Source organism: Apiospora aurea (genome assembly GCF_038362705.1).
Source record: "Apiospora aurea strain CBS 24483 chromosome Unknown utg000005l_segment0_segment0, whole genome shotgun sequence".
Lineage (NCBI taxonomy): Eukaryota > Fungi > Ascomycota > Sordariomycetes > Amphisphaeriales > Apiosporaceae > Apiospora > Apiospora aurea.
The window spans coordinates 1914724-1942392 of record NW_027117392.1 but is presented as its reverse complement, the minus strand read 5'-3'; the positions used below and the strand labels follow the sequence as shown (position 1 = coordinate 1942392).

Here is a 27669-nt window from a genome sequence, read left to right as displayed (position 1 = left end):
GCCACATAAGCCCCACCAAGTTAGCTTAGTCCGAGATCTGAGCTCAGGTGGCTTAGCTTCCTAGCCCCTATTCCACCCTCCTACCCCCCATTTCACCTTCACCTCTAGCGCCCTCCTATTTCTACCTCACCCTCCTGGTGCTCCCTGTATCTCCATCTTTGGTAATTTCCGTGAACTAGACGAGAAGAACAGCGTTCACGCAGCCCTCTGTGTCCGGGTTATTGGTAATCTAGACAAAGTCAGTCGTTGCTCCCCCTCCGAATTCAAACGTGAACCACACGAAGGACTGGGAATAGCTTCATCACATGCCTGGGCGTATTTTCCCCATATCACGTTCCCCTAAAAATGAGGTTAGCCAAGCAAAGATCATGTATGTGTATCCAGGATTCAACTTACAGATGTCGTGGTCAGCCCTAGCTCGCTGACGTTAATCTCCAGTACGGTGCCTTTGGTTAGGACACCCAGTTGCGTGTACAGAGGATTAGAAGGATTCTTCTTGACGGCAAGAATCGGCAAAAACACAGTAACACCAAGGGTTGGATGTGTCACATTAGCCTGTGACGAGTCTCGGCGTTAGTGTTACTCTTTCAAGATATCGCAGGTCCCAGGAGGAGCCGTAGACAACTCTTCGAGGAGCCACAAACTTGGTCCTCCCGATACACGCTGGAAGAGGGAGGAGGGAACATCAAAAGTCCTACCTTCTTGTAGCGTAATCCCATGGGCCTGCGGTAAGACATCTGGGTCAGCGGTTGCTCTCGTGAAGTTGAAAGACCATTGTGGCCAGGTCAATTCATAGTACTAGATTATAGGAGGGAAACTCACCGAATGAAACGCTCATATCTTTTCGAAAGTGACGGATTAGTGGTTAGTGTCAAGTAGGGTTGGAATAGGGCTCGGGTTGGTTACTTCACCGGGCGACGTGTAAAGTCCGGTCCTACAAACGTCGGTCTGCATTGAACTGAATTAGCGACTATCTTCAGAAAGATATACATGTATCGACGACTTAGAGGATATGGGTAGAGGAGAAGGGGGAAAGAGAGAAAGGGGGCCAGGGGCCAGCCCCGCATATGGGCACTCACTTGGTAATCATTCGCTTCCAGGATTTCTTGTTGACCTTCTTGCCCGTCTGGATCACCTTGAACCTGTAGGAATGTTAGGAAGGGAGACAGCGCGTGGAGGTAACGAAGGTCACGAACATTTCCTCTTCAGCTATTCCCTTGACCTAGAAATTTTGGGTCAGTTCAAGATCTTCGGGTTCCAGAGTCCGAAAACTCTGGAAAACAAGCATTGCAAGCTTACTTTCGGTAAGGGAACGGCACTATACGAAGCTGTGTCAGTGAATTTGTTCTCGATACTCTCAATGGCAGTACCGTGCTCAGGTAACAGTTATCTATTTCCGAAACAGGCACGTAGGCCTGAAATCATGATGTGCGGTAAGGGGACGTACAATCGAGCAGCGGCATCCTTTCGCTTGTTCTTGATGGCGGTTGACAGAGCCTTGGCAGTGGATGGGTTGCTTCGGTCGAGCAGGTAGTTGGGCAGAGGGGCGCTGGGGTCCTTGTCGCCGGCCGACTTGACGTCGCGCTCCTCGTGGGCCTTGAGTTGCTTGCGCATCTGGATCTTCTCCTTGTGGCGCTTCTGCTGGTTCAGCTTGGCGCGCAGACCGCGCAGGTTCTGGGCATCTTCAGACTGCTTGTGGGCCTGGCGGGCTTCCTTCTTGCGGGATCGCTCTTCGTGATCGAACCGACGGCCGTGACTGCAGAGGCCGGCATGGTTAGAACTTGGAAGGAGGCTAGACCAGAAGTCGAGAGTAGGAGAAGCGCTTACAGCCGCCGGAAGCGATCCATGTACTCATTTTGAGGCTAGAAGCAGCCGGATGGTCAGTCAACTTGATCAACAAGAAGGAGCACGAGATCAGAAGGTGGGACATACCATGTTGCGTTATGATCTCTGGCGGACTCGTTGGGGGAGATGAGGGTCGATACTCGCAATGCAGATGAATGGGAGCGATTGCTTGTTGGAAGGCTGTTGCTTGCAGCTTGGGCGTGATAGATAGATAAATCACGAACGGAATACTGCTATCGAATGCAATTGATTGATGGGGACCCGCCACTTATCGAAAAATTGTAGGCGGGATTGCTGGATAAACCCGTTATCTGCCCCTCTGATTGGCTGCGATAGCAAAGTCCCCGCTGTAATTTCCAGCTGGCGGTAAAGCGTACAAGTGCATGTACCTAGGCAGGCAAGTAGAGAGTGACCCCTGTCATTGAATAAGGCGGGCAGGCGGGCGGGCTAGTGGTGCCTCCAATGGAAGAATTTATTGGACCTGCAAGCTAACTCGGAGAAGGAAGCAAGGTCAGTAGAGAGAGAGAGAGAGACTCGGACCGGCTTGGACGGGCTGCTCCAAATTCAACCCCAGAACTATCAATCATCAAGGCGACGGTGACGACTTGGGAAGGCCGCCGATTCTACATCGAGTCCATTCACGACACCGCAAAAATGAGTCGCTCACTCCTCCGCTCCCTCTTGGAGCTGCGAGCTCCCTCAACCTCGCGGCCAGCCGCTCAATTCAGACTGCCCGTCCGTTCCCTATCCACAACACCACTCCGGAGGAATTCGCCAACACCTCGAAATGCCACAGCACCTTCGAGCATACCTACGAACCCTGCCGAGGCCGCGTCCCTAGCGACCGAGTCCCGGTCCCAAATCCCTCAGGCCGCCGAGGCTCTCTACCCGCGCATCCCGCAGCAGGTCAACCCGCCCACGAGCGAATCCCGGGCCACCATCGCGCAGCTGCTACCCCTGCTGCGCACCCAACCCGCGCACTACCTGACGGCGCACATCTGGGGCCGCCCCTACCTGGTGACGGCCGGCGACCAGATCCGCCTGCCCTTCAAGATGCCCGGCGTCGTTCCCGGCGACGTCCTGCGCCTCGACCGCGCCAGCACCCTGGGCTCGCGTGACTTCACCCTCAAAGGCAGCCCTTACATCGACGAGCGCCTGTTCGAGTGCCGCGCCACCGTCCTCGGTACCGAGACGGAACCCATGCGCATCAAGATCAAGACGAAGCGCCGGCAGCGCCGCAACAAGCAGGTCAGGAGCAAGCACCACTTCACCATCCTGCGCATCAGCGAGGTCAGCATTAACGGCCCCGAGGCCGTCAGCCTGTAAAGGCAATCCGGCCTTCGGAGAGCAACCCCATGGGTAAACAGCCCAGTCGAGCGACGGTCATGTGGCACGTTAGCGTATACCAGGGACGAACATTGGCAACTACATGTATTGTCATGATCTCAACGGTGTATATCACGCCAACCTGTACAGAGCGTTAGATTCAACTCGGTCGGGATTTTTTTAAGAGACCTCGGCCAGGCAATGTAACACCTATCTGTACCATAACCATAGAAGGGAGGAAGCAGTACTTCACCAAGATTTCGAGACTTCATATCCAAGTTGTAGTTTTGAATTAAACATTTTGTAACAGGAAAAGGAAAAAGCGCAGCGTAAAACAGCTGCCGCGTCAAAGGGGGAATATAGATGTAAACGCGCAATGAGCAACCAACAACATAGATACCTCGCCCTTCCTTAGCCAAAAAGCCCCCCAAGAAACTCCGTGGCCATGACAAGGTCCGCCTTTGGTTCAACGAACGAAAGACGAGGAATACAAAAAAAGGCCGGAGGCACTATCGGCCCCTTCCCCTTCCCTAAAGAAAACAAAACACACTGTAAGCAAGAAGGCTTCCTTGCCCCCAACCACGCTCCAACTGCACATTCATTCGTTCAAAGTTGTCCCGTCTTAGTCCCATCAATCTTGAATATCCAGTCATGCCGTGTTGGTGACCGTAACCCAAGTATAATTAGCCATAAACCATCATATCAATCATTCTATCCTGACCGGCCAAGATCCCGCCCAACCGCTTTTGCAATGCTACCCCAGTATGCGCTGGGCCACACGCTCAGCGCCTCGGCTTCGGTAGGCATTCTCTCCTTACATCTAGTAACTACACTCTGAATGATGCGGCCCAGCAACTCCTCACTCAGCGGCAGCTGCCCCTCGCCACACTCGACAGGATATAAGAAGGGATCCTGCGGGCTGAGCAGTTCTCGACACGTGGGTCGTAGGTCCCGGTCACGGGTGAGACACCGGCGCATCGTACGCAGTAGGCTGGGTGGTACGGGGACATTTCCCATACCGCGGTCTTTGAAGGAGATGGGGTAGTTCCAGTCAATGATGGCCTGGCATCGCTGCATCTGGTTGGGGATGTGGCCGAAGGGTGGGCTGCCGTAGACCAGTTGGTAGAGGATGCAGCCCAGGCTCCAGACGTCACTTGGCTTGCCCAGCTTCATGAGCTTAGGAGCGCCAGGGACCCGGCTGCTGGAGCTAATGCGGCGTCCGTCGGGGCCCATCGTATTAGAATCGAGCAACGACTCGGGACTCATGTAGTTGGGCGTCCCGATCTGTGTCTCTCGGTGAACATTGACTGTTTCGTCAGTCTGGATTGCGTTAGCGATACCAAAATCGATGAGCTTGAGGCGCCCGTGGACCACAACAAAGTTGGCAGGCTTCAAGTCGGAGTGGACGATATCACAAGAGTGAACTGCAGCCAGGCACTCGAGCATCTCCTGCCAGTAGTACCGAACAAAGACGGGATCAAACTGTGAAGTCTCGGATGAGTAGCGCTGCCGTAACAGCGAGTTAAAGTCCAGTTCTCCCATTTCCATAACCTGTCATACTGTTAGCTATTGGCGAGACTTGGCGAGAAACGGACCGACTGACCAAGCTGAGAGCCTGCTTTTCTTCATTCATTTCCCAGTCAATCAGGCTAATGACCCTGTCGACGCTGTTCAACTTCTTGAGCAGGTCAATTTCCCCCTTGAAGCCGCGGATTGTCATAGGATCCGCGTTCTCGGTGGACACCCGCTTCAGAGCAAACATTTTTCCATTATCGGCGGCGACACGGTATACCTTTGCACTCCCACCGCGGCCAAGCGAGTCAATACGGGTGTAGTATTTTCCGTTGACTTTCATATAGTTCCTCTTTCTGGATGCCTGCTGGGTAGTGGCTGCGCCAGCTGTGGATGTGGCCGCCTCAAGCATAGACATCTTCGGCGGAGGCGCAGGAGCGGCCCTTCTCGGGGTGTTCTGGTTGATGGACGACAAAGGCTTCCGCTCGGGGGAATCTGGTCGCATGGATCCTATCTGTGCGCTCATCGGGCGGGAAGATGCCTTGACAGCACTCTGTTCTAGTATGCTGCTTTCGAGGCCCTTGTTTCTTCTGGAGGCGGGATGCGCATCGTTCTCTTGGCTGTTTTGGACTGGTAAGTCCGGTCGTAGTGCCGAAACCTTATAATGCGGCATGGGAATCTCTTCTCGATCTGGCGACGCCCGCCTAGACAGTATACTCTGTCCGTGCTCCGCGATGGACGCCTCTTGATCCCGTCTGGCAAAGCCTTTCACACTAGGGGGGCTGCCTGAGGCGATGCGGTCGGGCATATAATAAGATGACGCGAGATTGTCGGCTGGTTCTAGGTCGAGCCCGTCCTGTGGCAGTTGGCTTTCCGGCTCCTCTTGACTCAGGGGCAACATCTCTCCCTCATTTTCACCGTCCTCCTCGCTCTGGCGCCTCCGGCCTCGCCGTGCCGGTCCGCTCAGAAAGCTCCCGGGTATTTTTCCAACCCTCTTGACACGCATAGAGCTCTGCAGGGCCTGGCTTTCCTCTGATCGTGTCTTCGATCCATGGGACCCAGCCCGGGACCCGCTGTCATGGCCAACTCCAGAACGAGGGCGTGGAGCAGTGACAGGTTCTTCTGGCGCATCATTCTCGGATTGGTGTTGGGAAGCAGGGTCTGTTCTTCTAGACGATGATCCGGAGGAATGACCCCTCCCGCCGGAAGAGCCAACCGCAATGCGAACGCTTCTAGGAGCCTGGGCAACCGGCGTATTGACATCACGGATTTCCGAGGCATTCGCCCTCTCCTCCATCACGCTCTCTCGGCTGGGTGGCCTAGCAAGCCCCCGCTGAGAGGCAGATAACGAGGTGGACCGCCGTTTCGATGGCTCTACAGCGCCAAACTGCGCCGCAACACCCGGAGTGGTGCTTAGCCTGACGACCCTCTTCCGCACAGGGCTGTTTCCGTCGTGGCTAGCCTGGCTGCGTGCTGGCGAGGTGGGTCGAGAAGATACCTGGGCACTGCTCGCTCTAGTGTGCCGCCTCTCCTCGGCCCGGGCTGCCGCTGATGTATTGAGGATACTGCGCCTCTTGGCAGGCTTCTCGGCTTCTTGGGGTTGGGCCTGTGCCGCTGACGCGGGAGAAGAAGGGCGGTTGCTTTGAGCTCTAGTTCGAACTCCTCGTGTAGCCGCCGATGCAGCCGCCATGGATTGATGGGCTGCACGTTGTTGGTCGGCGGATCCGCCATCGCTTAGCAATGCTTTGGTGAGGGCGCTGAGCTTCATAGGCACAGGTATTTCATCATCGGAGCTGTCCGCGTGGGAAGTGGTGTTGGCGGCATATTGAGACCTGGAAGACGCGTGACTCGGATAGGCGGCCGGATTCGAGAGGGGACGGTCGAGTTGTGATCGCGATGAAGCTCTCCGCAACCCCGATCTCAAGGAGGGTTTCCGCGAAGGCACGGATTGGTGGCTCGAGCCAACTGATGCGGGGGACGCGGTCGTCATTCCAATTTTCTGTTGTCCTTTCTCCCTGGTGATTTTACCTTTTCTCTCTCTTTTTTTGGTTCCTTCTCCAAAAAGTGTTGCCGGTGAAAGCGTCGTTCTCGCAAGGGTCAATCGCGGGACGGACGAACTTGCAGTTTGACCAAAACAAGGGTAGCGGCCGGCAAAGCGACGACGGCTAAGTGATATGGTTGAGGGCGGTGGTGGATTGAGGCCGTTGTAAGCAATGTTCTACGCGTCGGGGCTGGTCATGGTCGAGAAAATGCGATCTGGGAGGGAGATTACAACAATGCGGGCGCGCATGCAAAGATTATGGGTTCGTGTTGCAGCATCGTGGGTAAGGAGCTCGGGTCAAAAGGGAATCCTTGTCGTGGGCTCTTGTTGGGTTGTGCTCCATCGCCCAATCAGACGCGCATAGGGCGTTGCTCGGGAAACAGTGGGCAGGAAGAGGGAAGTGGGGCGCGCTATCCAAGAAACTTCAATGAACGGTTAATCTGCCGTTTTTTGCATGCGCTGGCATAAGAACAATTCTTTCATTCGGCGTAGTAGTAACCTAGGTACATATGTGATACCCGCCAAGGTGCCTCAACCTCTATGTAGATGGCTGCGTAGACGAGAACTCCATTTCGGTTCAGGGAAAGGGTACGGCCCCAAACATAGCTCTTGTGTACCTACATAACCTACGTATGGAAAGCCTGTAACGAAATCTTCATGTCAATTCTCAAAGTCGCCATGCGCAACGAGCACCATGGGGTGTTATTTGCATACTTGGACGCTGGGAAATATGTCCACCCAGGTACGCGGAGCCGTCCAACGTCATCATAGCGGATTGCGAATGCCGCCATCGCTCAGATAGTTGATTGCGATATTTGACGTCAAAAATCCCGGCAACATCAAAAACACCACACGCAGCTCACACTTGATTGGTTGGAACAACGCGAATGTTGGCTTTCTGAGAAGTCGGACTGTGTCATTGTAAGGCCATCATTGACCCAAAGGTTCCTGAGCATCCAGCAGTCGTCTCATGCAAGGAGCGCAAGACGCTTTATATACCTAATGCCGATCCCATGTCAGATCATCGCAGTCTCATTTTCGCATAACTTCTTCAGTGTTTCGTAAGCGTCGTAGTCCGAGACGATTCGCTTAATCGAAGAGACCGAAGCCCATATCCTCGTCGGACTCTTCCTTCTCCTCTTCCTTCTCCTCCTCCTTGGGAGCCTCGGCGGCACCACCGGCAGCAGCAGCGCCTCCGGAAGCGGCGCCACCGGCACCGCCGCTAGGGACGGAAGCCAGCTTGGAAGAACCCTCGGAGATCAGCTAAGAGATAGCAGTGTCAGCAACCTATGCTCCCAGGAAAAATGTACTTGGCAGTTTGATGAAGTGTGCCATACCTCCTGGATGTCCTTGTCCTTGAGCTCAGACAGGAGCTTCTCGAGGCGCTCCTCCTCAGCGTCGATACCGACAGACTGGAGAACCGACTTAATGTCGGAAGCGGAGGGCGAGGCGTTACCGCCAAGGGTGAGAAGCATGTAAGCTGCGAGGTGCTTCATTTTGGGAGATGGTGACTAGATCGGGCGCGTGTTAGATGAGATACCAGAGCCAAGCGCAGCGGAAGTGCTTCTTACGAATTGTCTGGGGGGAACTTGAGAAATCAATCAATTTAACCGCGAGTTGGGGCGGAGACTGAAGTCTTCGAGTCCGTGAGGAAATTTGTGAATTGGGGGGTGGTTTGGTGATGGAATATTTCTGATCTCCCAGTGCCTTGAGAAAAGTTCGGCCTCTTTCAAGCAGCCGTCCAAAATTAGGTGGGCTACCTGTGTCTTGGTGGGTGCACCGATTTTCCGGGGGCTCCACTGTGGCCGATAAGAGTCACCTGATTAGGGTCGTCTCTGCTACCAAGCTCCCTCTGTGTCCTGATTGGCCTCTAAGGCACCGTTCCAGTGCCACCCCGCCATGCATTTAGTACATGCCCGCGACACAGCAAACGCCAATAGAACTGATTGATCGGTTGATTGATCTTCAACTGCGGGTGATGTGATTGTTATATGACAAGCCTGTTTGACGCTGCCCCGATAGATGTAGACCTCAAACACATTGATCGTTTCCATCCAGAAGACCTTCGCCACGCCACGTAGGGGAACTACCGTTGATCTATCTCACCTATGGCATATGCACAGAACGTGTAAGGCACGTTCCCTACTCGAAGCCCTACATAGGTGTATGTACATGTAGGTATGTATGAACTTCCAGCCCGTGCAGTTGTCTTCGCGACACCTCAGGTGAGCAGTATGTGTGCAATCGACCGACTGCTTGCTACATTACGTACAGACGTCATGTATGCAAATATTGGGACAGCTCCAGGTTACATGCGACCTGCTAGCTGTACTGGCTGCCCTCCTCCAAGGCCAATACCTACCTCACAACCCAGCGCAGGCGCAGCTCAGCCTGCCAGCCTGCCAGCCTGCCTTGCCTCCTGGCTCCCACGTGGAGCGGAGCAAGGTGTGCGTGCAGAGCTCAGCAAGTCCGCCCGCCTGTGCGCCTAGCTGCTTTGGGCAGTCGATTCCCTCTTATGCAGCATAATCTAAGCCCACCAAACATCACTACTATGATATGCACCCTATGCCTGTTATCCATGCTTTATGAATGCAAATGGGTTTTTATGTTTCTTTTGCTGCTACCGAATTTTTGCCGCCTCCTTTGCAAGCAGACATCCGTCCATCCATCCATCCATCAGGTCGGTTTCTAGGTAGGCTGCTGGAATCTCTTACGACCGCCAACAGGTACTGTACCCTGGCACGACTGGTACCTAAACCCGGGCTAGCGCAACCTTAGAGGCTCGTCCAATCCCGGGCCCAGCCTATGAGAGGACCTTGGTTCTCCATTATCGCCAGAGAGTCGAGTCTCTCTGACTGTCCATAAGAACAACCTGGGTTCTTTCTTTCCGCAATTCCCTTCGCACACCTCACCTCCCTTCACTTCCCTTCGCTCGGCATCCGCACCAGCATCGGCTTCGGCTTCGGCATCCGCATCGCGTGCATCCTTCTCTACGGCCGTTGCATCCTCGCCCGCCCGCAGGCCTCGACCCTGTCCCTGTCCCTGTCCTGGTCTGTCCACGTTCGAGCTTTCCCAACCAGAAAACAGAACAGTCGCGCTATCGTTAGTGAGCGCAGCGCCACTACGCATGACTACATTTTCTATCATGTCCCTGGCACACGACTCCGTCTGACAGTAACCCCATCGCTCCTGCGCAGTTCTCCCACGCCCCAATCGATAGAGTATACTCTACTTAGAAACTGATCAAGATGCCGGTAAGTGCACGCTACTTTTGTCATCCTGAGAATGGCTTGGCATGCCTACAACCCCGTGTCCCCCAGTTGCGCTGGTTTTGATATATTGACTCCTTGTCCCCGCAGATTTCCGATCTGCTGGCCGAAATTACGGGTGAAAAGGCCACCGCCAACAGCACGCCCTCATCCATCAGGACGTCTACTACCCTAGGTCTGAAGCGCAAAGCCGACGATGATGCAAGTAATAGCACAGCCATCAAGACCGCCAGAACCCAGCAGAATGGGGGACCACCGCGATCCTCGATATCCCGGAAACCCTCTCCAACATCCGGTCGGGCTCCCAATCCCACCCCGAAATCCTCTACATCTCAATCCGGACAGCGATCCGTCTCTGCGGCACCTGCAACTTCAAAGCCCTATGCAGGTACCGCTACTGCGAATCGCCAGGCTGGCGGGCCCCCACCTGCCAGGAAAGACCTGGCCGAGCGACCGAAGCTCCCTTCCTCAACGGTTGGATCCTCCAAGATTGCTCCAGCAAGACCTTCACCCACTACCACGACTGCTTCAGAGCCATCCAAGGCACCCAAGAAAGGGTCTTTCGCCGAGATCATGGCCCGAGGCGCAAAGGCCCAACAGGTGATGCCTAAAGCAGGGATTATTCAGCACAAAGCACTCCAAAAGCCCCTGCCGAAGAAGGAGAGGGAGACTGCCAAAGCTGGGAAAAGACCGGGTGCCAATGGAACAACTACAAAGGGGCCAGGTCAGGGCGGCGCTTCGCAGGTGAAAAGTCCTCGGGTTCTTCCCAAAAGTGGTGCTTCTGGCGATGCCAAGAGCGGTAGCAAGAGCCGACCGACTTCTTCGGGAAGCGATGCACCGGAGAAAAAGAAGAAAGGCCCGATTATGACAGGCTATGCCGGCACGGCACGCTCCGCGCCGCCCATGAAGAAATCAACGAGTTCCGGGAAGGGGGCAGCATCAAGACGCCCTCCCGGAGGAGGACTCCTTGCTCCGCCCAAAGTTGCTCGTCACGACCGTTATGACGATGAATACGATGAAGAACTGGACGACTTCGTGGTTGATGACGAAGACGAGGATAACCCATATGCGCGCCAATACGGCTACGCTTCGGATGGCTCGAGCGACATGGAAGCCGGCATGGACGATATTTATGACGAGGAGTCCAGAGCAGAGAGGGCTGCTAGGCTGGAGGACCGTCGAGAAGAGCAGCTTCTCGAGGAACTGAAGAGAAAGAAGGAGGAGAAGAAGAAGCGATCCGGCTATCGTTAATGCCTCGGCTGGCTTCAACGAAGCTGGTTCTGGAGATTCTGCATGTATCTAGCGGGTTGTTGTTGTCTTGCCGATTGCGAGACTGCTTTTTCTGGAGTGTTGTAAGGATTCTGCATCCGAACGGAGTTTTTACGGTATCATCAAATAGGCGTCAAGTCACATGGGCAAAGGCGTTCTTAGTAGGGGCTTCTTGGCCTCTAACCCAGCGCATTGCATTTTCAGGTCCATGGGAACGATTACATAGATAGTCTATAATCCTGAGGGAGGCGCAAATCAGTTTGCAGTCCTGTCAGCACACCTTTGTGTCTAGATTGTCCCTGCTGCGTCTAATGACTCGTCAGTTGGCACTCATAGGGGAAGCCTGCCTGGCGACTTGCTGGCGCTGGACCTCTGGGTAGGCCGTGACCAATTAGCCCCTATTCACATTCTCCATGGTTTCTATAGATCAGTCAATATAATTCTGAGTCAATATCAGCTTGGCCTTTGCCTATGCAGATAATACTCTTTTCGAACTCCTACGCTGAGGAGCTTCGGAATGAGTGTCTTAGTGAAATAGTAACTGATATAACCCCGTTTTCTACTAAACTGCCCTGTCAGTCGAGATTGGTCGTTGCTGGATCCATGTGTCTGACCATGTAAATGTGTCGACAAGAGCAAGCTGGTACAAGTCAGGGCAAAGTAGGAAAGTGATTCATCCCACCCAATACTGCAATTAATGCGTACTACCAGCTGACTAGACTATCGCTGCACGTTTTTGGGGGCAAGCCTTAAGTGAGGCAACAGGAGGCATACTGCTCGTCGAAGGCAGAGTAGTCCGGAACTGCTGCCATGTACAGCCTACATCGTCACCTTGGTTGTTGACTCAAGCCCTTGTAACCAACTTGGACTCTCTTAGCAATGGATGGCAGTGGTATTGCACCGATTCAACACGTCTCCCGAGTATTCAGTACGGAGCTCAAGTAGTAAGGAAGAGTGGTCGGAAAGCATTCACTGTCGATATACCTTCTAATGTCTAATAGTCTAGGCAGGTATCATTTTTGTACAGTGCATAATAGGCACCGTATCGTAAGAAGGCGAGATTCTTCTCCCTTGCCCCCTTCCCTCTGATGGACAGTGAACAGTCCCCCGCCCCTCCCCCTTTCGTGACAGATTAGACAGTGTCACTTATGGATAGACTGCAACCTTCCTCGAGTTTAGAGACGGGTGTCGTGCCAGCGGCCTCTGCCCTCTGCGCTGGAAATGACATTGGCAGAGATTATATATCGTCTTTATCTTCATCCCCTTGCCAAGTACCAGGGGTCTTTCTGGGCCCGCCTGACAGGTTGGCCCTCGTAGTGGCACGCGCTGCAGGGGATCCGGCATGTTTGGCCTTGGCGTGTGCAGCGAGCATACGGTGTGACACGCCATGCTCCTTGAGAACTGGAGACTGAACCACGGCAGACGCAACGTTCCGCTATCCTCTGGACAGCGTGCCCGTCAAACACCAACGGTGCACAGAGCCATGCTCGAGCCTAACAGCAACGTCAAGATGGGAATATACTACGAGTTCTGGTCGCGTAGCGTGGAAGCGTGAACTGCATGGAACAGCACCATCATTGAGGTTCATGGCCGCCAGCGGCGGGTCCTGACGAGCGCCTTCTCTAACCGGGCCTTGAGCCTCGTCGAGCCGTACATACACTCTGGCACTGATCCATGGTACAAACTCATTAAACAGACGATTCCGGAGGGATCAGAATGATTCAGTCTCACTAAATATAGCAGATTGTGTACTATCCGAGCTACAATAAGGAAGGGCACCCCCGAGCCCTTAAGGTTCAACCCTGGGCGGTGAAGAGCCAACGAACAAAGGCTCAGTGGCTTCCCAACTCAAGACGTTGCCTTGCTCGGAAGTGGCTTCTGTAACTTCTCTTCCGGGTCTTGCGGCTGCCCGGGTAATAACCTGGCATGGCTGGAGGTGTCTATCATCATGGCAAAGGTCATCTTCGGGTTTGAGATGATGCTCGGTCCGACCATCCACCTCGGTGCCAGCGACCCGGAAGGTAAAGCTGGGCGCGGCGAAGCATCACTATATCAGGTCAGTTCTCGTTGGCTTATGGACGGCATCCGTCTCTAACACCTGCCTGGGATACAGATAGACGATACGTATGGATCAATGAGAAACGGACCAATGACACACCTCAAGCGAAGGAGGACGGACTAGGCCGCCGGGTTCTATCTGATACATATCTGCTCACTAATACCCATACCTCCAAAACTTGCACATTGTGCTGTTGAGAGAGCCACACATGCTATTCACTGTAAACAATGCGAGATAGATCAAGCCTTGATCTCAACATTTTCGCGTGAGCCTGATCTCTGGTTTCATTCGAATGTCTGATCGCCCGGAGTAGTCTGCTGTGAAACGACTGGCGACGGCGAGATATTTGGCGACAGGTAGTCATCGACAGGATTGCTGGCAACGGTACACTCAACGGGATAACAATGTTTGGGATGGTTGACGGTAACTGGGTTTCCCTATGTATTAAGGCATATCTAAATTCCTGAATGCCCAGCATCTTGCATTCTACTCGCCATCATCGTCATCATCTTCGTCGTCGTCGTTATCACTGTCCTCATCACTTCCCATCTCATCCGAGTCATCCATACTCTCATCCTCTGAATCGGGCCAATCTATTACCATGCTATTGGCCATCTCCTTTAACCCATTTTCTTTGTCCTGCCCGCGCCAGATTCTTGATCGAGCCGTGTCATTGAAGCGGACTAGCAATGTTTGGAGAGAAGGGCCATGGTCCTGGGAAATTCTGTCAACCCTGAGGCTCTTAAGAGCAACGTCTGATTTGATGAAGTGGCGCAGAGCTTTAGCCCACAGATTCACCCTTCCAGATCCCGACCCCGATGAGCCGGATGCGTCAGGTCCCATCAGGGTCACGTCATAGAAGCTAAGGCCCTGTAAGCTGGCCTTGTATTTGTTTACCAAATCAGTGAGAACGTCAATACTGATCATGGCTTTTCCAAGGTCAAGTTGCTTCAGTGCAGAGAACACTACAGGTGGTGGAGGGGAGAGGTCAACGCTCGCATCCGCGTCCACATCGGTTTCGGTTCTTTGCATTGAACCAGCCAACGTTGCCGTTGTCGATGCCGCTGCTGCCGACAACGGCAGCGGCGACGCCAGCCATGACAGGAAGTCGCAAGTCTTGTGGTGGTCGCGCTTGGCGAAATTGAGCCTCAACGACGAAATAGCTGGCAATTTCAAGAGAAACGTCCGGAGAAAGTAGTTGGTGCAATCGGATGGCATCTGGTCTGAGCCAGAACGCGTCATGGCAGGAATTTGGTCATCGCTGAGATCCAGGAACAGCGTTTCCAACCGAGCCAGTACAGGGTCAGTAAAAGGTTCAAAGAATCGAGGCAAGTTGAAGGCCACGTCGAAAAGGCCAATGTTTCTCAAGATGACCTCGAACCCCTTTGGTTTTGAGCCCGACTTGCCCAGGGCTTGGAGAAGGCCCCCAAAGAGTCGAGCTTCATACCAAGGCCAGTTGTTATCCAAGGCCAATTGCGGCGACATGTGACCGAAGACAGGAGTGGTATCGGGCCTGGCCAGGGGCAAGCCGGTATCTCGCTGGTAGGTGTTGGCGCCGTAGCTCCTCCATTCGACCAGGGGATGATCGCGGAAACGAGACCGTGAATTGAAGTCCCGGATTCCAATTGTCTCGAGGTTAGGCAAGTGAGCAAAAGCGTCGGCCAGCATCTCCAGGTCCTGGCTGAAGTTGATGAGGTTGATGTGGCTGGAGTATTCCTGGCGCATTCGCAGCCTCCTTGTGGCCTCGGAGGTGCTGTCCACGGCGGCAAATGCATGCGGCCTTCTCCATACTGGCCGTTCGGCGGCGAGAATGACGTGTGTCAAGTAAGGCGAGAACTTGGATCTCGATATGTCAACGAGAGCTTTCAAGCTGAACTCGGTCAAGATGAACTGCCGCTTGGAGAAATACTCCTTGGCAAAGGAGGAGTGCAGGGAGGCCTCGATGTGCTTGCAGGAGCGGCGGAGGTTGCAGTAGTCAGGTGTAGTCAGGTAGTGGGAGATGGAAAGCAGAACCTCCAAGGGCATCGTTAGAAGCAAGCTTGTTGACGACGCCATGGTTGCATTCAAGGTTGCTGGGCTGCAACAACAGCAGCAGCAACAACAACAACAACAGCGAGTGTCGTCGAGGTGGGAATGCCGTATTAAGCACTTGTAGTTGGTGCAGTAGCCAGATAGTCGCAGTGAGTGGGCAGGTAGGAATGAATCAATCTCAAGCCCAGGAAAGGTGGTGGTTTCAGGTTGGCGAGAAGAGAAGCCCGAGTTGTCTTCAAATGAGACTGGAGACTGGACGTCCTTTTGTCCCCCTTGACTTGACCTGATTCTTTCCGTGCTTCCAATTAAATGTGAATTGAATGGAGAAGGTTGTTCTCGGGGAAGGTACATGCCTCGTTAAGTTGGCAGGTACTTCACTGTCAATACATCCGACGCACTTGCACTTGTACTCGCAGCTATTGATTGACCTTAGGAAGGCTCAATTAGAAATAGTTTCGGGCGGTGGCTGCCTGGCTGCCTGCCCGCTTGCCCGCTTGCCTGCCTGGCGCTCAAGCCGCCAACTCGTTCCCAGGGTCGTTGCTGCCTGCAACCAACATAACCGCGACGTCAATATTTAAATTGATGCTGCTCGCGTCAATCTCCGGGCAAGACCTAACTAATGTGATATTCTCTTCCATCAATTCGGCCGTCCACCACCCCCATTGCCACATCTCTTGTCGTTGCCCGCTCTGCTCGTACATAGGGCCTACTTACTTACACGTTCTCGCACTGGCCCATCGACACCACTCTGCTCTGCCTACCTTCCCAATCGAGGCATAAGTCACGATGCCACCCAAGAGGAAGGCCGCTGCAGTGCAGCACAGCACCCCATCACCGCCCCCAGTCGCGCCAACAAATGGACGACGCACGCGAGCTGCCAACGCCAAGCCGGCTGACGCTCTGCAGCAGCCTGCCAAAAGGCAAAGACAGAGCCCAAGGCCAAGGCCAAGGCAAAGGCAAAGGCAGACCCCCCCACGGCGGACTCCAAGGCGGAGCCAAAGACGGAGCCAAAGACGGAGCCAAAGACGGAGCCAAAGACGGAGCCAAAGACGGAGCCAAAGGTGGAGCACCCGGCCATCGGAGAGGCTCAGATCGCCAACCCCGAGGCCAAGTTGCACATTCCAGTCGACGAAATGTTCCCGCATGCCCATTATGAAGTCTACATTGATGATGCCGGCATCATCTACGATGCGGCGCTCAACCAGACCAATTCGTCTAATAACAACAACAAGTTCTATCGCGTCCAGCTCCTTCGCAACGTCAATGGTGACTATAAGGCTTGGACCCGCTGGGGTCGGGTCGGGGAAGGAGGTCAGAGTGCCCTCCTCGGAAATGGCACCTTGGACGACGCGTTGAAGAACTTTAACAAGAAGTTCAAGGACAAGTCTGGTCTGGCTTGGGCCGACCGAGGGAACAAACCCAAGCCCGGCAAATACACCTTCATCGAACGCAGCTACGCCCCCGATTCAGAGGACGAAGGTGATGCCCCGGTCAAGGAGGACCCCGAGCCTGACAAGGCCCCAGGCGAGGTCATCAAGGAAGCACCAGAGTCCAAATTACACCCAGCCATTCAGGAGTTGATGGAACTCATTTTCAACCAGCAATACTTCGCTGCCACGATGAGCGATCTCAATTACGACGTCAATAAGCTTCCTCTCGGAAAACTCAGCAAGGGCACCATCCTCCGCGGTTTCCAGGCCCTCAAAGACTTGTCGGAACTGCTGGACGACCCAACCTCAGCCCAGTCCGAGCACGGTATGGCATTTGGGGAGGCCATCGAGGCTTTGTCAAATACTTTCTTCAGCCTGATTCCTCATGCCTTTGGCAGAAACCGACCGCCAGTCATCCGCAGTAATGAAATGCTCAAGAAGGAAATAGAGGTTCTCGAGAGCTTGTCAGACATGAAGGATGCCTCTGGCATTATGAAGGGCGATAACAAAGACGCTGAGAAGATCAACCTTCTGGATCGGCAATTCCAAGGGCTCGGAATGGAGGAGATGACCACGCTCAAGCGAGACAGTGCAGAGTTCCAAGAGCTGGCAAACTACCTCATGGCCACCCGGGGACAAACCCACACTGCGAACTACCAGATTGCCCAGATCTTCCGCATCGAGCGACAGGGTGAAAAGGCCCGCTTTGAGCAGAGCGAGTTCGCCGGCCCCCCTCGGGACAGGAGACTTCTCTGGCACGGCTCCCGATGCACGAACTTTGGCGGAATCCTCAGCCAGGGTCTTCGGATCGCACCCCCTGAAGCACCTGCCTCTGGGTACATGTTCGGCAAGGGCGTGTACCTGGCTGACATGTCGTCCAAGTCGGCCAACTACTGTTGTGCTGGGATCTCCAACGGCCATGCCCTGTTGCTTCTTTGCGAGGCAGAACTCGGAGGCCCAATGCACGTCCTTACAAATGCCTCCAACAGTGCAGGCGAGGATGCCAAGGCGAAGGGCATGTCTTCGACCTGGGGCCAAGGCATGACAGGACCAAGCCAGTGGAAGGATGCAGAGTGCGTGCACCCATCCCTGAAAGGAATCAAGGTGCCGGATACATCAGCAGCAGCACCGGGGCCAACCAATGTGCCCAACGCATATCTGATGTACAATGAATACATCACGTACAACATTGCGCAGATCCGCCTTAGGTACCTGTTCCGGATTCGCATGTAGGACTTGGAGTTCCACTGATACCTAGACCCCGTCGACTGCCATGCTTTCGATATCGAGCTCCTTGAACCGTGGGATTTATGCGACGATGGCATGACTGTATGGTTTTTTTTTTTTTTTTTTTTTTTTTTTTTTTTTTTGGCGCTACGGGTTGATTTAAATGCCACGGCCACTGAACTGGCTTTGTTGCTTTAACCGAGGGCACATCTCATGGTGGTATGGTGTAAAAAATACTACAGGTTTGCTAGAGTTGATATATTGGGTGAGAAGTTCAAGGGCCGATGATTTAATAGGTTTCAGGTCGCTGTACAACAATAGCACTTTCACAAGAATATTCCATTGCCACGCTCGTGAGTCTCTTTTGGGTGATCTGATTGCGGCAGTCGGTAGTGGGAGAGTAAGCAGCTATGATCAGGTGACCACATGTAAGTTAGTCATGTAGCGATGGGACTCCTGCCCATGGCTTGCGGTTTACTTCGAGAAGAGGGACATGGATCAACGTATCGCGCACATATGTACGTATCGGGCCTGACAACTGGGGAAGGAAGAGCGTATTACTCGATAGAATCGAGCAATTATCTACAGGCTGGCCCGTGCAGGCCCGGTCGGAGTCTTGGCAGTGTCAGGGTGGCTGTCGCTAGCACATGCAGTCTTCTGATAAGCCGGGGAGACGACTGGAGACTGGATGCCGACAAGAGACATCAATCAATCACTCATGATGTTGAATGATAGCTACCTCAAGCTACACATGATCATGCCACTGATTGGAAACCCGTGCTATTGACCGGATACAAGGTACTACCGCCCTTTGCACTAGCTCTGCATATACTTGACCTACTTACCTACATGCGGGTAACGTACCTAGGCATTGCGCCCCCTCCTTCAGGCTTCAGCCCATTCACGTACCTACAATCGACAGGTCCAGCTAAGTAGTCTCATCGTTATCCCATCCGGTTCAGCTTTTGGAGGTAATCTGGGGGATGGGAACAACAGCGCAGCCGACAGGAAACATGGCACACTGCTGCGGAGAAGCCGACTACGGAGAACAGCAGTTGACTTGGCTGGGAAACCCTACCGATTATGTAGATAAGTAGTAGGTGGTCGAAAGAGAAAAGATGGCGATTATTACATATACGTCTGGGTAACGTGTGGGGGAGGCGTCATTCCTTATCGCAGTCTTCCATGGATGTACCGGACCAGCATCAACATGCCGTGGCAGTACTTGGCTCCGTGTGTGTTAACCTTTGCAGACGAAAAGTCAACCAACCGCATATCACCTCAAGGGTTGGTTGCCGCTACCTCTGGCAGTGGGAGCCATGGATTATCTATCATTGCTGCCATGTCCTCCTCTCCGTCTCGCGAGAGACAACCGTTCTCTCTCTTGTTTTCTTCTTCTCTTTCCGCTCCATCTTCTGTCTTCGTGCGCGCTTACTGTCTACGTACATCCTATATATAACATACCTAACATACCCATACCTCCTTGCTTGTAGGTAGGCAGTAGCGATATCTTGCTCGTCTACACTGCCTGCCCACCCCAGCACGGCCTCCATGCGCCCATTCGTCGCTTAAACTTCCGGCTATACCTGTACTTCACCTTCGACGACCCAGGCCTGGGGTCGCGTGCAAGAATCCCCTGGCCTGCCCGAGCCGTCCTTACCATACCATTACTCGACCGGCAACCTACCTACATACTTGCATACGTACCTACTTACCTAAGCACCTGTCTTCTGCCTGCTCTTGGCACTTCGCATCATTGCCGTGGGCAGTACTGGATATACAAGCCGCTGCCATGCAGACGCTGCACCCCACTCGGCTTGCGCGATGGGCGGACAAGCTTGCTGTCGACAACGAGGACGGCCTTAGCACGGCGCAGTTGATGGCAAGTCACAGGGCATTCTTTGTCCTCGAGCATACCCAATGCGGTGATCCTAGAGCTAACCCGGCGAGTCACCTCTGCTTTAGTTGACCAACAATGACTTGAAGCCAGTAGAACCAGAGCGCCGCCAATGGGGCGCTTGGAATTTCGTGGGCTTTTGGATTGCCGACTCCTTCAACATCAACACCTGGATGATCTCGTCATCTATGATTGTCGGCGGGCTTTCGTGGTGGCAGTCATGGCTGTGCGTCTGGCTGGGCTATGCCATTGCCGGCTGCTTTGTATGCTCGACCGGTCGAATAGGCGCCGTCTACCACATCGGCTTTCCGGTTGTGGGCAGATCCAGCTTCGGCATCTGGGGCAGCCTCTGGCCCGTCTTCAACCGCGCCGCCATGGCCTGTGTGTGGTATGGCGTGCAGTCGTGGATTGGTGGACATTGCGTCTACTTGATGATTCGGTCCATCTGGCTCTCGTGGGTAAGTCCCCCCCCTCTTGCAGCCGGCTGTTTGAGGTCGATCTGGATATTGAGCCCGTTGGCATGCACACAGAATCGTGAGACTATTCCGAACACCTTCCCGGGGAACTCGGGAGCTACCTCTGCCGATTATGTCTCGTTCGTCATCTTTTGGCTCTGCTCACTACCCGCCATCTGGTTTCCCGTACACAAGATCCGCCATTTGTTCACAGTCAAGGCCTACTTTGTACCATGCGCTGGTCTAGCCTTCTTCATCTGGGCCATTGTCCGAGCGGGGGGGTGTAGGCCCCATTGTACGCCAGCCCTCCAAAAGGTATGTCTCCGGAATCTGTGCCTGCAGCTAGGGCTTGGCTGATCAAGACTCCGATAGCACGGGAATGAACTTGCCTGGGAATTCGTCAAGGGTGAGGCTCCTCCTGCTTTATATGCGGACCACGACACTGTCGAGTGAATGCTAACAACAACCGCGCAGGTGTCATGTCCTCCATCGCCAACTTTGCTACACTGGTTGTTAACGACCCCGACTTCACGCGGTTTGCTACCAAGCCACGTGACGCTCTCTGGTCGCAACTCATTACGATTCCAACTGGCTTTGCTATCACAAGCTTCATTGGCATCATCGTCTCGTCGTCGTCGGTGGTCATATACCCCGGGAGTGAGCCGATCTGGGACCCCCTGGAGTTGCTCGAAAAGTTTATCGACGATGGCGGCTCGGCTCAGCGATTTGGCGTTTTTGTCATCGCCGCAGCTTTCGCCCTGGCACAGCTGGGTACCAATATTGCGGCTAACTCGGTCTCCGCCGGTACTGACATGACAGCCTTGCTGCCGCGATTCATTAACATTAGACGAGGTGGCTACATCTGCGCAGTTGTGGGCCTGGCCATGTGCCCCTATACCCTCCTGACCGACAGCAACCAGTTCACAACCTACCTGAGTGCCTACTCGGTCTTCCTGAGCTCCATCGCCGGTGTCATGTGCTGCGATTACTATCTTGTTCGAAAGGGATACCTGGAAGTCAAGGAACTCTACGATGCGCGCAAAACAGGTCCCTACTTCTTTACCTTTGGCATCAATTGGCGCGCCTATGCTGCGTACATCGGAGGCATCCTCATAAATGTTGTTGGGTTTGCTGGTGCCGTTGGTCGAGATGTGCCTGCTGGTGCTACCTATATTGTGAGCTGGCCCATACCTCCATTCTGTTTCACCCCCGCCCATGGGCAACTCTTACTTCGTGTGTTCGTCCGGGCGCAAGAGTTTCTAGTGATGTTTTGGGCACGACATTTACTGACGCGTCCTCTAGTTCAAACTCAACTTCTTCTGCGGGTTTATCGTGTCGTCGACACTTTACTGGGCTCTCTGTCGCCTGTTTCCTATCCCTGCCACGAGTAATCATTGGATGGAAGTGGGTGACGCCATCACGGACGTGCGACTTGCATACGATGGCAGCAGTGCACAAGACTTTGATGAAGAGGCGGTTATGGGCATCAAGTACGGGGAAAACACCAAAGCTGTCTGAAATGTATTCGGTGGGTTGAAGAGGGACCAGCATGCAATACGCAATATGATATCCGTCAGTGGCTACCAACGTTAGAATGGCAATACTCACGACAAACATGCCAACTATCCGGAGGGGGGCACGACCCAAAAATCTTGATCATCTCGACCGTGCTCGTATGCTATGGAGAGAAAGCTGGCATACTCTCAGATTGTCGACTCGTTTGTGTACGGGAAACCTTTTCTTTTTCTTTTTCCGTTCCTCTTTCCTTTCCTCTTTCTTTCATGCAATCAAGCAGCACGGCAACGCTCCGATGGCAATGCCGTTCTTATGACGAGACCTGGGCATCGATGAACCCAAGGATCCTCCCATATGTGATAGGCCACGTGAACTCCTAGGAAAAGGATTAGACCAGCCAATCGCTCTGGAGTAAGGCCCGGTACTCACAAGATTTAGGCCGTGACCTGCTTTCGGCACAATAAAGCTGTCAAAGTAGCTCGCATTTGTGAAGGACGACTTTACCTCTGCAGGTATGGATCGATTGGCCTGAAGACAATACCCGCCACAAAAGGGGATGTCTCGCTCTGCGACGCGCAGTCAGTATCCAGACGTCCCTGAACAGAGCTCGGCGTGCCTTACCGCCTGTAACCACGAATACCGGTCCCCGGAACGCGTTTTTCGGCGATGACGGCCCGCCCACAGTTAGCAACTCGCCCACAGTCACAGGCTGCCCGGTCGCGGCTGCGGCCTGAAGAACCCACGGGTCAAATTGACCTGGCGAGAAGAAGCCTATCTGTGCACCAGACACGCTGCTGGCAGCCAAGTACCCGGCAGGATAGGTCACGAGGGCCGGTATGGTATTTGCACTGACGAAGTCGTTCCCGAGGAGGAAATAAGGGAGAAAGGCAGCCTGGCTGAACCCCGTCAGCACAATTCCGTCGGAGCTATCCGGGTAGGCGGCCACCAAGCCATACGTCTGGATGGAGCCGAAGCTGTGTCCGACGTGGACGATCTTGTCAAACTTGGCCTTGATTTCCGGTATCCTGTTCTCGCGGATCATTGTTGTTAGGGCGTAAAGGGCAGAAACCTCGAGCCAGGACTGGACCTCGTTAACGGGCTCGCCGTGGGACGACTGCCCGAGCCCCAGGCGGTCAAAGAAGAAGGCGGAGTGGCCTCGATCAACCGCCTGGTTGACGTAGCTGTAGTTGTAGTTGTTAACCGGCAAATCCCAGTAGCTACGATCGAAGGCGATCCCGTGAGTGAGGACTTGGACAGTCTTGCCGGGCCCGCAGTCCGGCTCGCAATAGGTCGCGGCAATGCTGTAGTTGCCGCTCACAGTCACGTACTAAGTAAGGGACAGGGTCAGCATTGCCCCAGATACTGGACCTTGGCTCTAACCTCATCCAAGACGGCTTCCGTCAGATTGTGGCCGGGCTGCGCAAGGTCGAGGACGAAGTTGGTGACATCGATGTTGGTAGCCGGGGCCTGCAAGTCAAACTTGCCATTGCGAGCTGAGATGGAAATTGGTATGGTGAGGTTTTGGCAGTGGCGAGCTGAGCCAACTGCCAGGAGGACGGCGACAGCAGCCACTTGGGCAAATTGGGGCATTTTGTTTGAATAGACGGGTTTGCCAAATGGCGGTGTCATTGCCTCGTCGATGCAGGATTCACGAAACGAAGGCCGTCCCCAGGAAAGGATCCTGTGGACTTATGAATCCCCTCCCCTGGAGCAGACGATAGCCTGCCCACAAGCAGGGGAGGATGTTGTATCCCAGGGCAACGGCCATTGCCGGTTCGAGAGATGCAGGAGAAGAAGCTAACTTGTCGCCATGCTTACATCATTTACACACCGATGTGTTGAAATGGCGGCGCTCTCGCCGCAGTCTTTGCGCGGTGTCTAACCATGATTGGTCGCATCTATCTGCGGTTGGGAAATGTACCTCTTTCACGAGATGCCGCCATAATATGCAGCTGAGATGGTGGGCAAATGCATCCGGATGGATGTCCTGGGCTAGATAGAGGACGGACGACCTTCTTCCACCGTTCCGCGCAGTGCACCGGGGTCGGCTGCTGTACGATAGAACGTGATGGTTTATTGGTAATCCGACACTGTACTACCTACTACCGTCCTTCATCAAGAGCAAATTCGCGCGCTCCCGGCTTTCCGGCCCGCCCCGATCCCTCAACTGTCCGGCGATATGATAAAGCGATGCCAGATCGTCCGGGGCTGGGCGCTACCGAACCGACCCAATTCGGGAAGTAAGTATGTGCATACTACTGAATCGACTTAAGGTTAGGAACATCCAACTACCTATGTACCTACTTCCTACCCTGCTAGCCTTGGTCTGTTGATTCACATCCATGGCAAGGCATGGCCCGGCATGCCCGTAGGTAGGTACTTATTATGCCTATGCATGCAGTATGTAGTTCACGCCCGGCGGAGGTATATTACCCTTATATATATATATAGCTCCATAGTATATATATATAAAAGTATAGACCTAACGCATACAAAGAAAAAGAAGAAAAAATTAAGGCAAGAAAACTACGTGATGCAATATTTAGTCACAAGTGCAGGCAGGCAGGCAGGAGAGGATCTGGCCGTGCTGCCATCGCGGCTCTTGATTCGCAGGACGGATTCCCATTGTGATTTGGCCAGGACCAAGGCCGAACGAAAGAACACATGCATTCCCAAGTAGGTAGCCAAGTATACCTGCACCGGGCGAATGAATTAGTCATAGGCAAAGGAGCCCGCTTTCTAAACGGACCGCTTACGCAAAGGTGTCGGTCGTATAGGTCAAGAACTTTGTTTCGCATCGTTCCATGGCCCGTGGAAATTGCGTGATTTTGACTTGATATTTCTGGAAGATGGCCTTGTGCCTTATTGCGTGCTCGTGGACGGGCCTCATCGGCCGCCCCCAGGTCGTCGCACGTCTTGCACGTCGTGCATGTCTCCCGAGACGGTCTGGACGGCGGCAGAGGTAGAGAGTGGGAGGCAGGTATAAATAGAAGGTACTTCTTACCACAGCACAGTTGACAGTAGCAATGCGCCGGCCGATAAGTGGGCTTCAGCTGGGTCACACTTCATTTGCGCGGCAAGCCTCGGATTACAAAATCTCTTCCCACTATAACATAATATTTGGGCTGGTTTGGCCTCCTCCCAGGGAATAAGTGATGGGTAAGTAGATTAGGTATAAAAAGGCCCAGTCGTCACTGCGAAACGGGCGGTCAGCTCTTCTCTTCTGCAGACCCGTCCTCGTCCCTCTCTCCCAGACTGTACTGCATGGACGGTTTGTTCCTTTAAGAAAGGGAAAGAAAAAACCCCCCCCGAAAAAAAAACCCCCAAAACTAAAACCAAAACCAAACCAAACTAAACCAAAGAAACAGGCCGACCAGTGTAAGTAGGACCGGCTTTCCCTTTGTTAAAACAATCAATCCAAACGCCTCCCCAGTCTCCAGCTTGTGGTGGAGCCGACCTCCGACACCACCGGAAAAATCGTACATGGGATGAGTATGCAGGCCGAGCTGACTTTGTTGTGGGCGCAGAGAAATAAAACATATTGATAGAACTTTTTTCTTCTTCTTGTGGTCAGAAAAAAAGAAACCCAGATCTATCTTGCACCAAGGAACACAAGACGATAAATCACCCTCGGCCAGTTGCATATCTGACGCAGACTCGTTCATTACCCTCCTCCTCCTCCTCCTCTCCTACCATTACTACTCGCGCCATCTGGACCGCGGGTGACAACATTGCCACCTTCCAATAAAAGACAAGCGACGCGGGGCATTTTTTTTCTTGTGTCTCCCGTCCGTCCAGTACTGCAATCATGACCGTCCCGATTGAGCAGCCGATCGCCACTCCACCCCGCGCGCCATCGCCAACTCTCGGCTTTGGTACCCTGGCCGTCCATGCCGGAGCACCCCATGATCCCACCACCGGTGCCGTCATTGAGCCCATTTCCCTGTCCACCACCTTTGCCCAGCGCGAGGTCGGCCAGCCCGTCGGCATCTATGAGTATTCCCGGAGCGCAAACCCCAACCGCGACAACTTCCAGCAGGCCGTCGCCGCCCTCGAGCATGCCAAGCACGCCCTGGCCTTCGCAAGCGGCAGCGCCGCCACTGCCACCATCCTCCAGAGCCTGGCCTCGGGCTCTCACGTCATCAGCGTGAGCGACGTCTACGGAGGCACCCATCGCTACTTCACCCAGGTGGCCAAGGCCCATGGCGTCAAGGTCACCTTCACCCCCAGATCGAGGTCGACATTGCCGAGCACATCACCGACGACACCAAGCTCGTCTGGATCGAATCCCCCAGCAACCCCACCCTGAGGCTCGTCGACGTCCGCGCCGTCGCCACCGCTGCCCATGCCCGCGGCGTGCTGGTCGTCGTCGACAACACCTTCCTCAGCCCCTACGTCCAGAACCCCCTGGACCACGGCGCCGACATTGTCGTGCACAGCGTCACCAAGTACATCAACGGCCACAGTGACGTCGTCATGGGCCTCGCCGCCTGCAACTCGGACGACCTGCAGAGCCGGCTGGCCTTCCTGCAGAACGCTGGCGGTGCCGTCCCCTCGGCCTTCGACTGCTGGCTCGCACACCGCGGCGTCAAGACGCTCCACCTCCGCGTCCGCCAGTCCAGCACCAATGCGACAGCCGTGGCCAAGGCCTTGGAGGCGAGCCCTCACGTGATTGCCGTCAACTACCCGGGGCTCGACTCCCACCCCCACCGCCACATTGCCAAGAAGCAGCACCGCGACGGCATGGGCGGTGGCATGCTGTCCTTCCGCATCAAGGGTGGCCATGCCGCCGCCGAGCGTTTCTGCCGCCTTACCAAGATCTACACCCTGGCCGAGAGTCTGGGAGGCATCGAGAGCTTGGTGGAGCTGCCCAGCGCCATGACGCACGCTGGCATCCCCAAGGACCAGCGAGAGGCTGTGGGCGTTTTCGACGACCTGGTCCGAATCAGCAGCGGTATCGAGGAAGCCGACGATCTCGTGAGGGACGTGCAGCAGGCCCTGGAGAAGGCGGTCCTCGGCGGCGACTCAGCAAACGGTGTAAATGGACACTAGGGCTAGATTGAAAAGGACATGATGAGCATGACACGTGGCGTTACGGGATTTTACTATAGAGGAAACGGGATGACAAACATCACGGGGTTGCCAAATATATCATATCAAGTGTATAGATACACAGACACAGACACAGACACAGACACAGACACAGACACAGACACACACATATGTATGTATGTGTGTGTATATGTATATATATATATATATCATTTAGGGTTAGAGAGAGTTATTAGCTTGCTATTAACTGACTGCCTAGCCGGATCTTGCATGTGGTTTTGGGGGGGGGATGTGTATGTGGTATTGTGGTCCTCGCATGATTTTCTTCGACGCGTATCCAGTGTGCCTTGATCTAGCTAGCGAGGTGCACCTTCTATTACATACCTACCCACACGACGATAGAAGATAGAAAGGAGTACATTATGGCAGCAACCGCCCATGGTTGTACTCCTGTGCATGCCATTATACCTTTGATGCTATTGGGAGTAGGTGCCTAGGTATATGTGTATGTAGGTGCCGGCACGCGCCTGCTTTTATGTACTGTATTGATTTGCGCTGGTGTCATTTGATGTCGGCGATCTACAGTACAGAAGTGATGTAGGTTAGGTATTGATTGATTCCAGGAGATTAGCAAGGTGGACTCTGCTGGTCTATTTTTGGGAATTGACCCCCCTCTGCCCCCTCTGCCAATATTGCCTACTGGCCTAACCTAACCTACTTGCCGGGCTGGTCGCATCCCGT

General features: G+C 54.0%; 11 protein-coding genes across 11 annotated transcripts; 5 read left to right on the top strand and 6 right to left on the bottom strand.

The window, feature by feature from the left end:
• Positions 1–175: 175 nt before the first annotated feature.
• PG986_007169 (ribosomal protein S8e) lies at positions 176–1935 on the bottom strand (the record flags this gene model as incomplete). The annotated part of the gene is made up of 9 exons (XM_066843391.1): positions 176–229; positions 397–555; positions 699–723; positions 1080–1142; positions 1197–1222; positions 1300–1318; positions 1448–1756; positions 1828–1862; positions 1933–1935. 9 exons carry the CDS (start codon positions 1933–1935, stop codon positions 176–178), a joined length of 693 nt encoding a protein of 230 aa, XP_066699503.1.
• A 564-nt stretch (positions 1936–2499) lies between these two features.
• On the top strand, positions 2500–3171 carry PG986_007168 (mitochondrial 54S ribosomal protein bL21m; the record flags this gene model as incomplete). Its single annotated transcript, XM_066843390.1, has 1 exon — positions 2500–3171. The coding sequence occupies one exon, from the start codon at positions 2500–2502 to the stop codon at positions 3169–3171; it is 672 nt and encodes a 223-aa protein (XP_066699502.1).
• Positions 3172–3882: 711 nt separating this feature from the next.
• Positions 3883–6673, bottom strand: PG986_007167 (Serine/threonine-protein kinase mph1; the record flags this gene model as incomplete). Its single annotated transcript, XM_066843389.1, has 2 exons — positions 3883–4722; positions 4775–6673. The coding sequence occupies 2 exons, from the start codon at positions 6671–6673 to the stop codon at positions 3883–3885; spliced, it is 2739 nt and encodes a 912-aa protein (XP_066699501.1).
• Positions 6674–7813: 1140 nt separating this feature from the next.
• Positions 7814–8220, bottom strand: PG986_007166 (ribosomal protein P2; the record flags this gene model as incomplete). Its single annotated transcript, XM_066843388.1, has 2 exons — positions 7814–7987; positions 8062–8220. The coding sequence occupies 2 exons, from the start codon at positions 8218–8220 to the stop codon at positions 7814–7816; spliced, it is 333 nt and encodes a 110-aa protein (XP_066699500.1).
• A 1267-nt stretch (positions 8221–9487) lies between these two features.
• Positions 9488–9853, bottom strand: PG986_007165 (uncharacterized protein; the record flags this gene model as incomplete). Its single annotated transcript, XM_066843387.1, has 1 exon — positions 9488–9853. One exon carries the CDS (start codon positions 9851–9853, stop codon positions 9488–9490), a length of 366 nt encoding a protein of 121 aa, XP_066699499.1.
• A 119-nt stretch (positions 9854–9972) lies between these two features.
• Positions 9973–11244, top strand: PG986_007164 (uncharacterized protein; the record flags this gene model as incomplete). The annotated part of the gene is made up of 2 exons (XM_066843386.1): positions 9973–9978; positions 10084–11244. The coding sequence occupies 2 exons, from the start codon at positions 9973–9975 to the stop codon at positions 11242–11244; spliced, it is 1167 nt and encodes a 388-aa protein (XP_066699498.1).
• A 2563-nt stretch (positions 11245–13807) lies between these two features.
• Positions 13808–15376, bottom strand: PG986_007163 (uncharacterized protein; the record flags this gene model as incomplete). The annotated part of the gene is made up of 1 exon (XM_066843385.1): positions 13808–15376. The coding sequence occupies one exon, from the start codon at positions 15374–15376 to the stop codon at positions 13808–13810; it is 1569 nt and encodes a 522-aa protein (XP_066699497.1).
• Positions 15377–16138: 762 nt separating this feature from the next.
• Positions 16139–18015, top strand: PG986_007162 (uncharacterized protein; the record flags this gene model as incomplete). Its single annotated transcript, XM_066843384.1, has 2 exons — positions 16139–16195; positions 16273–18015. 2 exons carry the CDS (start codon positions 16139–16141, stop codon positions 18013–18015), a joined length of 1800 nt encoding a protein of 599 aa, XP_066699496.1.
• Positions 18016–19801: 1786 nt separating this feature from the next.
• PG986_007161 (uncharacterized protein) lies at positions 19802–21879 on the top strand (the record flags this gene model as incomplete). Its single annotated transcript, XM_066843383.1, has 5 exons — positions 19802–19934; positions 20000–20364; positions 20437–20644; positions 20836–21536; positions 21664–21879. 5 exons carry the CDS (start codon positions 19802–19804, stop codon positions 21877–21879), a joined length of 1623 nt encoding a protein of 540 aa, XP_066699495.1.
• Positions 21880–22186: 307 nt separating this feature from the next.
• On the bottom strand, positions 22187–23466 carry PG986_007160 (uncharacterized protein; the record flags this gene model as incomplete). The annotated part of the gene is made up of 4 exons (XM_066843382.1): positions 22187–22252; positions 22306–22442; positions 22498–23203; positions 23257–23466. The coding sequence occupies 4 exons, from the start codon at positions 23464–23466 to the stop codon at positions 22187–22189; spliced, it is 1119 nt and encodes a 372-aa protein (XP_066699494.1).
• A 2218-nt stretch (positions 23467–25684) lies between these two features.
• On the top strand, positions 25685–26928 carry PG986_007159 (cystathionine gamma-lyase; the record flags this gene model as incomplete). Its single annotated transcript, XM_066843381.1, is given in 2 exon segments — positions 25685–26089; positions 26107–26928. The coding sequence occupies 2 exon segments, from the start codon at positions 25685–25687 to the stop codon at positions 26926–26928; spliced, it is 1227 nt and encodes a 408-aa protein (XP_066699493.1).
• Between the last annotated feature and the right edge of the window lie 741 nt (positions 26929–27669).